The sequence below is a fragment of the Parasteatoda tepidariorum genome, chromosome 9 (assembly GCF_982258835.1).
Source record: "Parasteatoda tepidariorum strain Cologne lab strain chromosome 9, Ptep-v5.0, whole genome shotgun sequence".
Lineage (NCBI taxonomy): Eukaryota > Metazoa > Arthropoda > Arachnida > Araneae > Theridiidae > Parasteatoda > Parasteatoda tepidariorum.
The window spans coordinates 28,777,611-28,791,652 of NC_141763.1; the positions used below are offsets into that span (position 1 = coordinate 28,777,611).

Genomic DNA, 14,042 nt, shown 5'->3' on the forward strand with positions numbered 1-14,042 from the left:
AATTTGATTGACATTAAATTACAAAGCACAGTGTTGATCTTGAATTGGTTCCCCATGGAAAACAATGTCTGAAGAAAGATGTTGGTACTAGTTATTGTAGAAATTTTTTATTTTCCATTTGCCCATTTATTCTGTTGTCCTGTCTTCATTTTTAATATATTTATATTTACTATATACAAGTGTATAATTTATTATTCAGTGTCACATCATGCGAGTTTCAAAATATATTTTTAACTTTTTTCTCTTGAACTACTTTGAACATTTTATTTCCAACAAACTTTTTGACCTCATGATTTAAATCTTCAGCCAGATTATTTAAAATTGTATGTTGATATTGCGGGGTCAGGTTTGTTTTTGGCTGTATAACAGGGGTAACCGTCGAAGCCAAGATTATTAACAAATCGTAGGCTTATATAATTCACCACTTTTTTCAGATATGTCTCAATGTTCAGATGTAAATTTAGTTTGTAGTTATTTACCGTTTAGACAGACGGGAAAGCCATGTAAAATTAGCGTGGCATTCAATGTGTTAACATAATATAGGCAATGTTCCAAATTACACTATAATCATTTGTCACGACAAACCCAAACTCATATTAAAATCATTTTTGTAAAATTTGGTCATTGGTATTTTGTTTCAGGTACAACAAGGCACATGTCTTAACAAGGAATACTGTGGAGCGTAGTTATGGAATTTTAAAAAGAAGATTCCCGTGTCTCAGCCTGGGCATGTCATGCCACATTGACAATGTTCCAGCAATAATACACCCTTGTGCAAATTAATTAAAACAAACTCAATAAATTCAGAAAACTAAGAGAAAATGCTATTTTATTTAAATTTATACAAACTCAAAAATTTTTAGTACATAATATGATTTCCACAGCACTTTATTAACATTTGGACACGATTCGGCATGGATTCCACTAATTTTTTACAGTCATTTATTATATCTGTGTCCTTGTACCACACATGAATTAACGCCGTGATTAGCTTCTCCATAGTTGTACAGTCCATATTTAATAGGCGATTCTTGCATATGGCCCAGAGATTCTCAATTGGGTTGATGTCCGGAGAGTTCCCTGGCCATTCCAATGTCTCAATTTGATTCTCAGACATGAATTTCTTGACAATTTTGGACGTATGGCAAGGAGCTAAATCCTGTTGAAAAATCCCTGTTCCATCTGGGTATCGTTTCTTCAACTCTGGAACAACTTTTTTACCCAGAATGGTAATGTACTGCTCAGAACGCATCATACCGTCAATAGACTGTAAAGGTCCAACCCCATTGTAACCGAAACAACCCCAAAACATCTTCTTTAAAAAACACGAAAAAAAAAGTTTGTTTCAATTAATTTGCACAAGGGTGTAGTTGCTTGCTGCGTCCCTCATAACGTTGCCTTAAATTTAGGTAAGTACCTTACTCAACTTAAATTATTTTAATGATTTAATTTTTCTATATTAACTGTAGGTGTGATCTAAATTCAAGATGTTGTACAAAGAGGAATGGAAAAATTCATTGGTAGTGATTTATTTTTAATTAAGTTGCAATAATATATTTATTTATGATATAATATCTGAACAATAATGCTTAATGTGTTAATTTAAATTGGCTGTACATTTTGAGTTTTTAAATAGCTATTACTAATTGATTAAAAAATATAAAGCTTAATGTTAGTCAGATTTTCAAATGGGTAAAAATTATATGTGAAGCCAGCATGTTTCCTTAATTTTGCATTATAAGTTGAATAGCTTGTTATGCTTTGTCCTCTATAAAGAACTACTTGTATGGTAGACTAAACTTTTTTTTTCTACATTTAAAATTAAATATTTAACTTATTGAATAACTCGAAACAAAGAGATAAGGTGTTCTTTCCATATTTGATGTGTTTTTTCCATTTTTTGATCCATGTGTTCCCTTGTCTTTTGAATTGGGTTCAAAAGTACAATGCTGCAGAGTGTAGAGTTGAATATTGTAAACCAAAAAAAAAAAAAAAAAAAACTGGTCAGCTATTCAACAACTGCTATAGAATTAAATAAAATGGTCCTCACCTTCAAATTTTAAATTTTTGTTCATAGTCGTCGTAATAGATTTACAGCTGATCATAAAAATGTAAATCAAAAAACTGAAAGCAAAATATTATCAAAGAAAAAATTTAGTTACTTAACATTTTAATTTATCTTCTGTAGGTGATGAAGAGCCACCTATGGACCCAGAGACAGAAAAATTACTAAAGGAACTAAAGCTACCAGAACACGAAAACATTATTACTGCACGTTCTCCTGCTGGATTTGCGAAGCGAAATGTTACATTTATTTTAATTAAAATTTGTCTTTTTTTTTATACTTAAAATACATTAAATTATGTTTATTATTTTGTCGAATTTTCTTTTTTAAAAGTACTGGTTCATATTCTGTTATTAGTATGTATTGTTATTATTAGAATGTTTAGCAATAAGAAAGATGGTGCATTTTTAATCAATGGACTTAAGAGGGCATGGATATTGCTCCTGCTATAAAATTATCCTGCTCAATTAACGATAGTCAAAATTTATTAGTATCAAATACTTTTCTATGGTGCATATCCCTCTTAAGGGGCTGTGAGACAACCATTTCCATGGTTAGTATTACTATTTATTGAAGTTTTAACCGTTTGAATGCTGAAGAGTTTTCTTATATATATGCTAATAGTGCATAGTAATTTCATAGCACAATAAAGATCACATTTGAGTAAAATGAATAAGAACTGCTCTCAATAGATGTGAAAATTATACTAACCAATAAGCGAATGCCTCACTCAAACGTTTAATACTCAACAAATACTTTGTAACTGTATCAGTGTTTATTGCAAAATACATTATTCGTGCAGTAAACAAGTGCTGAAGACAAATAAGACCTTGATCAGGTCTTATAAAATTATTTTTTATACGACCCTTTATATATTTTTTAAAGTTATTGTTAAGTAAAATAGTAATACAATATCTCTGTAAGGAAAAACTATTTTCTAAAAACTAAGAAAAGTCTGTTGAAGAATTCTTGTTATAATTGTATCAGTTACCTTAAAACCAGTAGTACATATTGCCAGAATTAATTAAGCATCTGTATATGACAATTTCTCATTAATCTCATGAAAGAATAAAATAGCCTATTAAAATTAAGTCTGTCCCCAATAATAAGGCAATGTTATAATTAAAATGTATCATTGTTTCTTAAGTTCCCACTGACAACAAGATTATGTGGAAAATTGAATTACAACATGTTTTGAGTAATATTGATACACAACACAGTAAAATAATAAAACATTTATTTAATGAAATGTTTAAAGAAGTGGGATCAGTGCACAAGATTTTGTTTAAAGTCTCCTGAAACTCTATCTGCACAGACAGCAGCCTCATCTTTAACTTGTGCTTTTCTACTTGTGCTCTCCTCTTTACTCTTTAAAATTTCAATTTCCAGTCTGCTTTTTCTTCAATAGAAGAAGCAGCTTTTTGGGTTGCAGAGGGGGCAGATTTCTTAGTTCGCTTTCTGAACATAGAATAGGTGGCTTTTAGACTGCCTTTTGCAGGAGTTTCCTCCGTCCCTGCCACAGGTGTTGGAGGACATGGCGTTACGGTAACATCATTCTGTGATTCTAGATCCTGTAATATTCAAAGTAAATTTGACACATTGTTAAATTATGTGAAAATTAAATGGAGATACATTGTTTATTTTCTAGTGGCTTGTTAAGATATTTGTCAACACATGGTTTACTTCCTTTATGATTTATAGAAATGCAGAGATTAATAACTGTTTTTTAAATATCGATAAAATATTTTAAAAACATGTTGAAATTCATCCCAAAATAAAACATCTTTCTATTTTTTGGATATCTCATTTTTTCACTTAAAAATTACTAGCCCACTACTTTTAATTCTTTCAGTCAAAATTTAACTTGTCAGCAATTAGCATTATAGTTTTCCATTCTTGTAACAAGTATTTAAAAAATGGGCAAAGTGAATGGAAAATAAATGCATAAAAAATCAAATTTAAAAGAAATTTTCTAAGTAATTCTTTTGTATAAAATAAACACAAAAGCAGCAAATAAATGAATTATATACATTGCAAAGCCTTTTAGTTTTAGCATTTAAGTACCATTTATGAATGACTGTTTGTCAACGAAGGACAATTATTATTTTCTAATGAATCCTTCTGCTTAGCATAAATAATAAGTAACAGAATAAAATGTGAAAAAAGGTATTCGCCACGAAAAGTATTCTAGTCACCTAGTTGATCCGGGATTTGTCAATATATATTACAGTGCCAAGGACAGCTTTCAAGTTTTTACAAAGTCTGAGGCATAAATAAATTGGTTTAGAAAAGAATGATTTCACAGCCCCAACATATTTCAAGGTAAAACAAAACCTGAATAGTTAACGAAATTGTCCTTAGATGCTGAAAACCTTAGCTGCACCATTGGAATTAAGCAATGCAAATATAGTATACATATGCTGCATAATAATTACTAGGCATAGTTATTTAATCCAGAATTATTTGCTAACAATAAAAACAATACTTACTACTGTTTCATCTAAAGCCTCACTATCTATAGGAAGAATATGTTCAGGTTCAGCTTTTTCTAAAAATGAAAAAATCACACCGATTAGTAATATTCAAAGTGCTTAACATGTAGGAAATTCATTAAACCAAAAAATTAGAATCGCCTAGGCCAAATAGGTTCGGGTTAAGGGCCTTCAAAAATTAATAAGAAGTCAACAATATTACTATTTTTTTAAAATACTGAAAGAAACAGCTTTTCTCAAAAAAATGCATTTTCTATTTTGAATTTTCTTTAATATTGTGATAAACAAACCAAACTTGTGTAAACATTGCACGAATCAAATTCGATAATACAGCTAAATTTGAATTGGTGCAATTTTTACGTCAACAGCTTAAGTATGAATTTTCAATCACTTAATATGAATTTTAATTTTTTTTTAAGAGTTATGTTGATTTGACTATATGACTATTGATTAGTCAGTGCCAAAATAAGGTACTTATCTCTGCCCTCTCTTTTGAAAAAAAATTCCATTAAAACATGAAAAGCCCATTAACCCACCCGGGTTGGGTTTTTCTAGAAAAACCCGGGTGTTTTGCAACCCTGGTTTAAGTACTAAATAAAAAAATAATTACAGCTTTCAAAAAAAGCAATCCAACTAATCAGTGATTTTAAGCAATGCTCACTGATTTAAATTGTTTGTTGACCCACATATGGTTTTTTATATTTATTTAAAAATTAGTATAATAGATAAAACAAACAATATTAACAATCAGATAAATATAACTAAATGTACTAATTAATAAATTCCACTAGGATATAAATAAAATTGAGTGAAGTGCTCAATGGCTAAAATTTTTTTGGATTATATCAAATGGCACTCTGAACTCATTCGATATATTTCAATAAAATTATTATTAACATTTTAATTATATATTAACATTTTACAATCAGATCAAAAAAAGCAGAGAATCGAAATTTACACTTAGCATTTTATAACTTAGTTTTTATTTTTCAAATAATAACTAAAATTGCATCTATTGAAAATTACTTTACAAATTATTAGCAGAGCGTCAGTATAAATATTCTCCGAACATTAATTTTTAACACATATGTTATAACTCAAAATTATAAAATAATACTTACTTTCTATATCCATGTAATCATTATCGTAAGTTGATCTCAACGGATAAGTCAATAGAGGCATAGATAAATAACGTTCATCCATTTCCGTTAACTGGGGGCATACATTTTCTCCTCCCCCAGTTAACCTGATATGCTGTCTCGCGTTAGCAGCTTTTTTATTTAATTTTTTTTTTTTTTATATTTAAGTAACACTGTCTCAACTGTATTGCAGTTCGAGGATTCACTCCAGGAGTTTCGTTAAACTCCTTCTCAATTTCGATGAAAGCTTCAGCTTTTTTTCCAGATGAAATTTTGTTTGTTTCTTTGTTTTCTATAATTGAAAGCTTCGGCTCCACTAGCTGCATCAGCAGTTCTTTCTCAGTTGCTGTAAAATATAATTTTTGCGACATTTTAATGTAATAGAAGTAAAGATGAAAAACTACGAGTAAGCGAGCATGCCACTTCTGGAGTAAACAAACAACGTGGTTATCACGTGTTTCTTCGTATCCAATAGGAAAATGCCTGTAACTGCCGGTCAAGTAACCCGCAAGTTAAGAAACCGACTGTCAGAAAATAATGGTGGAATCGCTTTTGAACTCTCGGTCAAAGTTTCCAAACCGGTTTCGGAACTGGCAGTTACGCGTTAGGTCAGAGTCAACGGTGAATACGGGGGTGAATGTATTCTTAACTGTAAAACGGAAATTCCATTCTAGCTGGGGAAACTTCTCTTAAAAAAAAATTCATCACAGTACATCTTCTTTATGCAATTAAGCGAGAACTGGAAACAAGAAATAACCGTTTAAGCGGGGAAATGTAACATTAGTTACATATAAAAATTATTTGGTTCCATTAAATTTTATTCGTATAAGCGGGTTATTCGATTATCGGAGGGGCGATTAAATGGGGACGACTGTATATAATTTTAATACTTTTTGATATATACTAGTTATCTTCATGATATATACCTGTAAAACTTAAATATATATACATATATAAATGCTTGAAATTTCATATTCAACTTATAACAGCAGCTAAATACGAAAATAAAATAAGTATAAAATAGTTCTTATTCTTCAAGAATAAGTTTTTATAACATTCTCGAAACTTGATGTTTCTTGCAAATTTATTTTAAATCATTAAATTGGAATAAATTGCTAATAATAAATATCAAATATGATGAATAATTCTCTCATTAAAAAAATATAAAATTCTTGAAAAATGAATATTATAAATTGCATTACATTTTTACTATAAAGAGCAGTAATATTTTTCAATCATTTAACATAAATTTTCATACAATGAATATGGTAAATGCCTCTTAAATTTATCAATATACACGAAATTTTTGCTCAACTAATAAGAACAGTTAAATACGAAAACAAAAATATAAAAAATTGCATATTCTTCAAAAATAAATACAATTAATATGATATATACCTCTAAAACTTAAATATATACATATATATAAATGCTTGAAATTTCATATTCAACTTATAACAGCAGTTAAATACGAAAATAAAATAAGTATAAAATAGTTCTTATTCTTCAAGAATAAATTTTTATAACATTCTCGAAACTTAATGTTTGATGTTTCTTGCAAATTTATTTTAATCATTTATTTTATTTTAAATCAAATTTATTTACACTTTTATCAACCGAAGAATCAGTACTTATGTTACAAATTTGAATTTAAAAACAAATTTTCTGTCACCTTTGAGGGCTTTAATCGATCTGTGATAATCTGCCCACTTTTGGAAAAAAGTCTTTCACAGGGTACAGATGTGGCTGGAATTGGGAGATATTTTTTCATCATTTGAAAGAGACGAGGATAAACAGATTTCCTATCTTTCCACCAAGAAAGGGGATATTCCTTTCTTCTAATTAAGGGCTCCTCGAAATATTTGTCGACCTCAACTAGCTGCTAAAGGATTAGTTGGCAGCAATTTCTGAACTTTGCTATCAAAGTCATTCCGTATAGATGAAGATGGAGTTGATTCCTTTGGTTCGGTTGCACTCTCAAAATTTTCATTTATTTCTGTCACAATCCGACTAGCTTTTTCAGCCAGTGAATCAATACCTCTTTTAAGTGCAATTTCATCACTGAAACCTTGTTTCTTGAATCTTGGGTCTAACAATGTGGATAAAGCTAGTGTTTCGGATCTCTCTGCATTAGAATATATTATTAATTTCAATTTCATTTTCTCTAGAACGGTTTTTATTTCTTTATTGAGTGTGATATCGATTAATAATTTGTTGAAGAATTTAAAAATGCTGTTGCTTATTACTATAATTTTAGATATTGTTACTTCTTTTTCACTGCTGAACTCTGTTGTAATTTCTTCAACGACTTTAAGAATTTCAATTAATTTATTTAAAATGTTCCATTCTTCATCTGAAAATTTTATTAATTTAGGATGTGAAATAAGGGCTATTGTTGAAATTACTGCATCCCTAATTGTTTGCAGCCTCATTAACATAAAATAAGTTGAATTCCATCTTGTTGTTATATCAATCTTCAATTTTAGTGGAGGGAGTCCCATTTGAGTACATGTTGAAAGCAATTTTGCCGCAGCTGTTGGGATCCTCCTGAAATGCTCAACAATTCCTCTAACTTTATCCAAAGTTTTTTCCTCTTCTCTCAGCCCTGTTTGAACAGCAATGTTCAAAGAGTGCGCAAAGCAGGAAGCATGAGTCTGAGGAATAGGTTGCGTTGAGAAAGAATGAGAGATTATATATGGACAATCACATTTTTATTATATCACATTTAAAGAATAATTAAATTAAAAAATAAGGAGTTAACATTAGGATGAGAAGATACAACAACAAACGCAGCACGCTTAATCAACCGATCAACTGAACTCTTCACTTCAGTTCAGCATTGCTGTGAACTGCAGATACATCACGCACTTAAGTGCAGTTCTGACTGGAACAGTACTCGCCACAAGTCCATTGACATAAACGAACAGCCGCTTTCATATTGGCCGCATTGTTTGTTGTGACACAAATAATTTTTGAAAGATTTCATTTTTTTACTACACATGAAAATTCTCTGCACAGATAGTCTGCAGAGTGACTCTCTGGCATTTCAAAGCATTGCATTCACTATCGACAAAATGCGAAGTTATTGCAATATAGCTTTTGCCGATGAAGTTCTAGCATCTGTTGTTAAAGCGACTCCTTCTATGCCAGGGTCCGATACTTGACTCTTGATCATTTCCATTGTTTCAGAGATGCCAACTTCTCCGGACAAGCCAAAATAATTAAAAATACGGTAAACAACTACTAAGTAAATTTTGCAAATATTTTACTATTTTTGATTGCTTTTTAAGTGTTACAGCATGACTTAAGCATTATAAAGTGGAGAATGATATAAGCCTACGAATTATATAGAAATAGTGGTTAATAAAAATCTACTAAATTGAATTTATTAAACCAAGAACCACAATTGATAAACTACCAATTTAAAATATGTATTTGCTGTCCGGAGCAAGTTGGCATCTCTGTTGTTTTCTCATAAACAGATGGGATTAAGCTGGTTGTTAGAACTTTTCTGCCAGGCAAATTATAGGAACTGTTTAGCTTCTCAATAAATTTTTTAAACTCTTTATCCTCTACAATATAAAGGGGGTGGTATTCTTTACATACCATTTTCACTAATTGATTGTCCTACAGTTTCCGTTGCGGGACATTTATTGGACGTGAAAAATAGCTTGCTATGTTTCGTTGAACCTTTCTTTGTTGTGTGAGTTCTTCTGTGTCATGTGAAGTACTTGCTGTATCAACATTCATAATAATCTCTTCTGGGTTGTCATAATCTACGTTCAACGGAGAATCTTCAGTAATAGCAGTCTCTGGATTGGTCTGTTTTGGTCTTTTAAACTTAGTAAATGGATGTTTTGAACTCATATGCCGCATTAAATTACTGGTTGAAATTTACAAGGCCTAAGAATTTGCGAAGATTCCCAATAGTTTCAGGCAATTTAAAATTTAGAACTACTTGAACCTTATCTGGTAAGGGTTTCAAACCTTTTGGACAAATAAGATGTCCAAGGAACTCAAGTTCACTAACACCAAATACACATTTTGAAATATTCAGCTTGAGGCCATAATCACTAAGGCGTTGAAAGATTGTGTGTAAATGCTCTTTATGTTCTGCAGCATCTTTTGAAAACACTAAAATATCATCCAAATATACATAACAAAATGGAAGACCCCTGAGAACTTCATGCATAAAACGCATAAATGTTTGTGGAGCATTCACTAGTCCAAAGCACAACCGAGTGTATTCATAAAGGCCCCATGAGGTAGTCACTGCTGTTTTGTGAATGTCCTCCTCTGCAATGGGAATCTGATGAAATGCCTTAAAAATATCAAGTTTTGAAAAAATTTTCTTATCATATAGTGAGTGTGCAAAGTCCTGCAAATAAGGTATAGGATAACTGTCAAATTCAGTAACAGAATTGAGCTTTCGGTAATCACCCACAGGACGAACTGTAGAATCATGTTTTGGTACAACATGCAGAGGCGAACTCCATAGGCTCTTTGATGGACGAATTACACCTTGCTCCAAAAGAAATTCAAACTCTGCCTGATATATTTTGGGATGAAGCCTTATAGGTTTTGATGTCACAAGTGGTCCACGAGTCAAGATATGATGCACAGTATTATGAGGAACAGCCTGCTTAAGTAATGTAGGATTTGTTATATCTGGAAATTGGGATAATAGGGACTCATAATTTGAGGTAGCAGAAAGAGTCACAATAGATGGTTGGCCTGTATGGACAGTACTGCCATAAGTACACAATGCAGTTTTAGGATTGACAAGACACTTGCGCTTCAGATCCACAAGAAGATTAAAGTGTAGCAAAAAGTCTGCACCAATGATAGGAGAACTTACATCCGCAATCACAAATGTCCAAGCAAAGGCTTCCTCAGACCTAAGTCTAATTGTCTGTGAACAAATCCATAAGCAGATATCTTACTGTTATTAGCAGCAAAAATCAAAAGAGGGAGGAGGTAATGCAGAAATCTCACTCCCGGAATCGATCAAAAACTTCTGGCCAGTCTTTCGGTCATGGATAAATAAGCGACTAGGCTTTCTGACACCATCTGCCAACCCAGCTATGACGGGGGTGTGGTGTTTTTTTGTTGTCTAAAATTACACGGCATTTGACACTTCCTGGCTTTAATCCCAAACCGGTTGTGGTAAAAGCACAAGTTTAGATCTTCACCTTTACTTGAGCGGGGTCGGAACCTGGTCGCCCTTTGGCTGTGAGACAACTCAGAAATTTGCAGCTGAAGCGCCTCAATTTGCTTCGCAAGCTTTTCAGTAGTAATGCATGCTGAGTTATCAGGTGAAGTTACATTACTTGATGTTGCACAAATCACACCTGGCTGAACGACTTCAGCGACTTTATCAGCTATGACAGCAAGCTGATCAAGTTTTTCAGAAGAAGCTGATAATACAGTTTGGATATGGGCCGGCATCCTCTGCATCCATAACTTTTGCAAAAAATCATCATTAAGTTGATTTCCAGAGAGCTTTTTCATCTAGTGGAGAAGATGGCTGGGGCGTTCATCACCGAGTTGTAACTCGGTCAAAAGTTTTTTAATTTTGAGTTGCTCAGAATCCTCAAACTCACTAACGAGTCTGGCGCACAGCTTCTTATATTTGTCCGAGTCCGGAGGATTGAGAACAATATCAGAGACATGGGCAAGCTTCTCACCATCGATGTTAGCGATGAGGGCAGAAAACTTTGTTTGATCGCTGGAAATGCCACTGTATGTAAAAGCATTGTCACATTGTGCTATCCACAATCGCACGTTTGCTTTCCAGAAAGGAGGGATACGCAGAGCAACTTGAGTCTGTTGCTCATCAATAGGCATCTTGTAGGATAGTTAAAAGCAGTTTAAAGAGATCTGGAACAGCAGTGGGCTTAAAAAACGTGGTCAAAAAATCAGCTCATTCTTAGTCCTTGGGTCACCACTGAGGAATGGGTTGCGTTGAGAAAGAATGAGAGATTATATATGGACCATCACATTTTTATTATATCACATTTAAAGAATAATTAAATTAAAAAATAAGGAGTTAACATTAGGATGAGAAGATACAACAACAAACGCAGCACGCTTAATCAACCGATCAACTGAACTCTTCACTTCAGTTCAGCATTGCTGTGAACTGCAGATACATCACGCACTTAAGTGCAGTTCTGACTGGAACAGTACTCGCCACAAGTCCATTGACATAAACGAACAGCCGCTTTCATATTGGCCGCATTGCTTGTTGTGACACAAATAATTTTTGAAAGATTTCATTTTTTTACTACACATGAAAATTCTCTGCACAGATAGTCTGCAGAGTGACTCTCTGGCATTTCAAAGCATTGCATTCACTATCGACAAAATGCGAAGTTATTGCAATATAGCTTTTGCCGATGAAGTTCTAGCATCTGTTGTTAAAGCGACTCCTTCTATGCCAGGGTCCGATACTTGGCTCTTGATCATTTCCATTGTTTTCTCATAAACAGATGGGATTAAGCTGGTTGTTAGAACTTTTCTGCCAGGCAAATTATAGGAACTGTTTAGCTTCTCAATAAATTTTTTAAACTCTTTATCCTCTACAATATAAAGGGGGTGGTATTCTTTACATACCATTTTCACTAATTGATTGTCCTACAGTTTCCGTTGCGGGACATTTATTGGACGTGAAAAATAGCTTGCTTTGTTTCGTTGAACCTTTCTTTGTTGTGTGAGTTCTTCTGTGTCATGTGAAGTACTTGCTGTATCAACATTCATAATAATCTCTTCTGGGTTGTCATAATCTACGTTCAACGGAGAATCTTCAGTAAAAGCAGTCTCTGGATTGGTCTGTTTTGGTCTTTTAAACTTAGTAAATGGATGTTTTGAACTCATATGCCGCATTAAATTACTGGTTGAAGATTTTGAAAATGTAATTATTTTTTTACAAATCGAAAATTTAGCTTTATTATCCCCTAGATAACAGAAATGGGTCCAAATTTCGCTGCGCTTACGCGATTCCATTATTTCAATAGGCACGGGAATATTATCAGCTTCTTTAACGCGCAGCGTCGAGATGAGCAAAGAATTAATACTGATACTGAACTGATTCCAACAGTTGCTTAAAAACAGAAAGTAAGTTGATTGGGGAGTTGATTTTGTCCGCTGGAAAGAGAGAGACGCTGCAAAAAAAACCCTTTGCGGTTGCAATTGAAGAGAGAAGAATTGAAGAAGAGAACCTTTGTACAAGACCTCCGCCGGTTACGCCTTCGCCCTGTCCTACTTGGGGAAATTAAGTACCCTCACAGCTGTCCACTTTAGTCAACACCCTGTGAATTTCGGTTTGTCTTCCCCATTAACTACTAAATTCCGCCGGACACAGCTAATGCATAAGAATTTAGGAAAAAAATCGAAGAGAAATTAATGGTTATTTTTTTGTTACTTAAACTATATGTTAATTAATCTTCAAATTAAGTCCTGAGACAATAATTTTTTAATCAAAGATTCAAAGTAACCTGTTTTGCGCCCTATCTATCGAGATAAATTACTTTGAATAAGAATCCCTACATGTTCCAACAACTGACATTGAAGTGATTTTAATGATGATTTAAATGTGTTTATACAAAAATAATTATTAAAAAATTAGAATTTATTTCTTGAAAATGTATCTAATTAAATACAGCCAATACTCTATATGGTAAATGTTAATAAAACAAATACTCACAAATCATTAAAAAAAAAATTAATAAATTTGACCTCTTAAAATGAGAATCTCGGATACAACGATTGTGTCACTCTAACTTTATTCAAAAGGAATAACACATTTAATGCGCGGAAATATTAATTTAAATAATTTCGTTAGTGGAAGTATTTTGTTTCGAAAGCCATAGAAATGATGACACCTATTTTCGAATTGACATTCACAGAAATAAAAAATGCAGCACAAAATTTCAGTCCCTAATTTGCAATGAACAGTTAAGACCGAAAGTTCTAATGGGCGCTTAAATAACATTACGACTGTGGCATAGAAAACAGGACTTGTGTATCGGTCGTTATTATGGAAGAGTCGTTATAAGAGGAGGTCCTTCAAATGAGTATAGACTCATTTAGTAATTAGTTGATCTAGGTCAGAGGTTCCCAATTTTATTCGGCTACGGAACCCTAAATTATTAACCTTCTTTTGGCAGAACCCCCGACATAATAAATAAAGTTTATTATGGTAATAGTGAACGTTATAAACTATATTTAATTAGAGGAAGGAAACTTTTTCATCGTTTGGTCTTAATCTAATTTTATCTTAAATTAGGTATTATGCCCGAAAATTATAATAAAATAAATAAATGAAAAATTATTTTTAACAGAATT

General features: G+C 32.4%; 1 protein-coding gene across 1 annotated transcript; it reads right to left on the reverse strand.

Annotated features, from left to right (window-relative positions):
* Nucleotides 1-3,254: 3,254 nt before the first annotated feature.
* Nucleotides 3,255-7,106, reverse strand: LOC147803449 (uncharacterized). Its single transcript, XM_087151153.1, has 3 exons — nucleotides 5,679-7,106; nucleotides 4,555-4,613; nucleotides 3,255-3,636 (listed from the first exon to the last, which is right to left on the reverse strand). Exons 1-3 carry the CDS (start codon nucleotides 5,758-5,760, stop codon nucleotides 3,436-3,438), a joined length of 342 nt encoding a protein of 113 aa, XP_087007279.1. The 5' UTR covers nucleotides 5,761-7,106; the 3' UTR covers nucleotides 3,255-3,435.
* Between the last annotated feature and the right edge of the window lie 6,936 nt (nucleotides 7,107-14,042).

Excerpts from the sequence above, each read along its gene's own strand:
- LOC147803449 (XM_087151153.1), bottom strand. The coding sequence starts at position 5,760 with ATGGATGAACGTTATTTATCTATGCCTCTATTGACTTATCCGTTGAGA. Across the intron at positions 4,614-5,678 it reads TGATTACATGGATATAGAAA|AAAAAGCTGAACCTGAACAT; the intron begins GTAAGTATTATT and ends TTTCATTTTTAG. Across the intron at positions 3,637-4,554 it reads AGGCTTTAGATGAAACAGTA|GATCTAGAATCACAGAATGA; the intron begins GTAAGTATTGTT and ends TGAATATTACAG.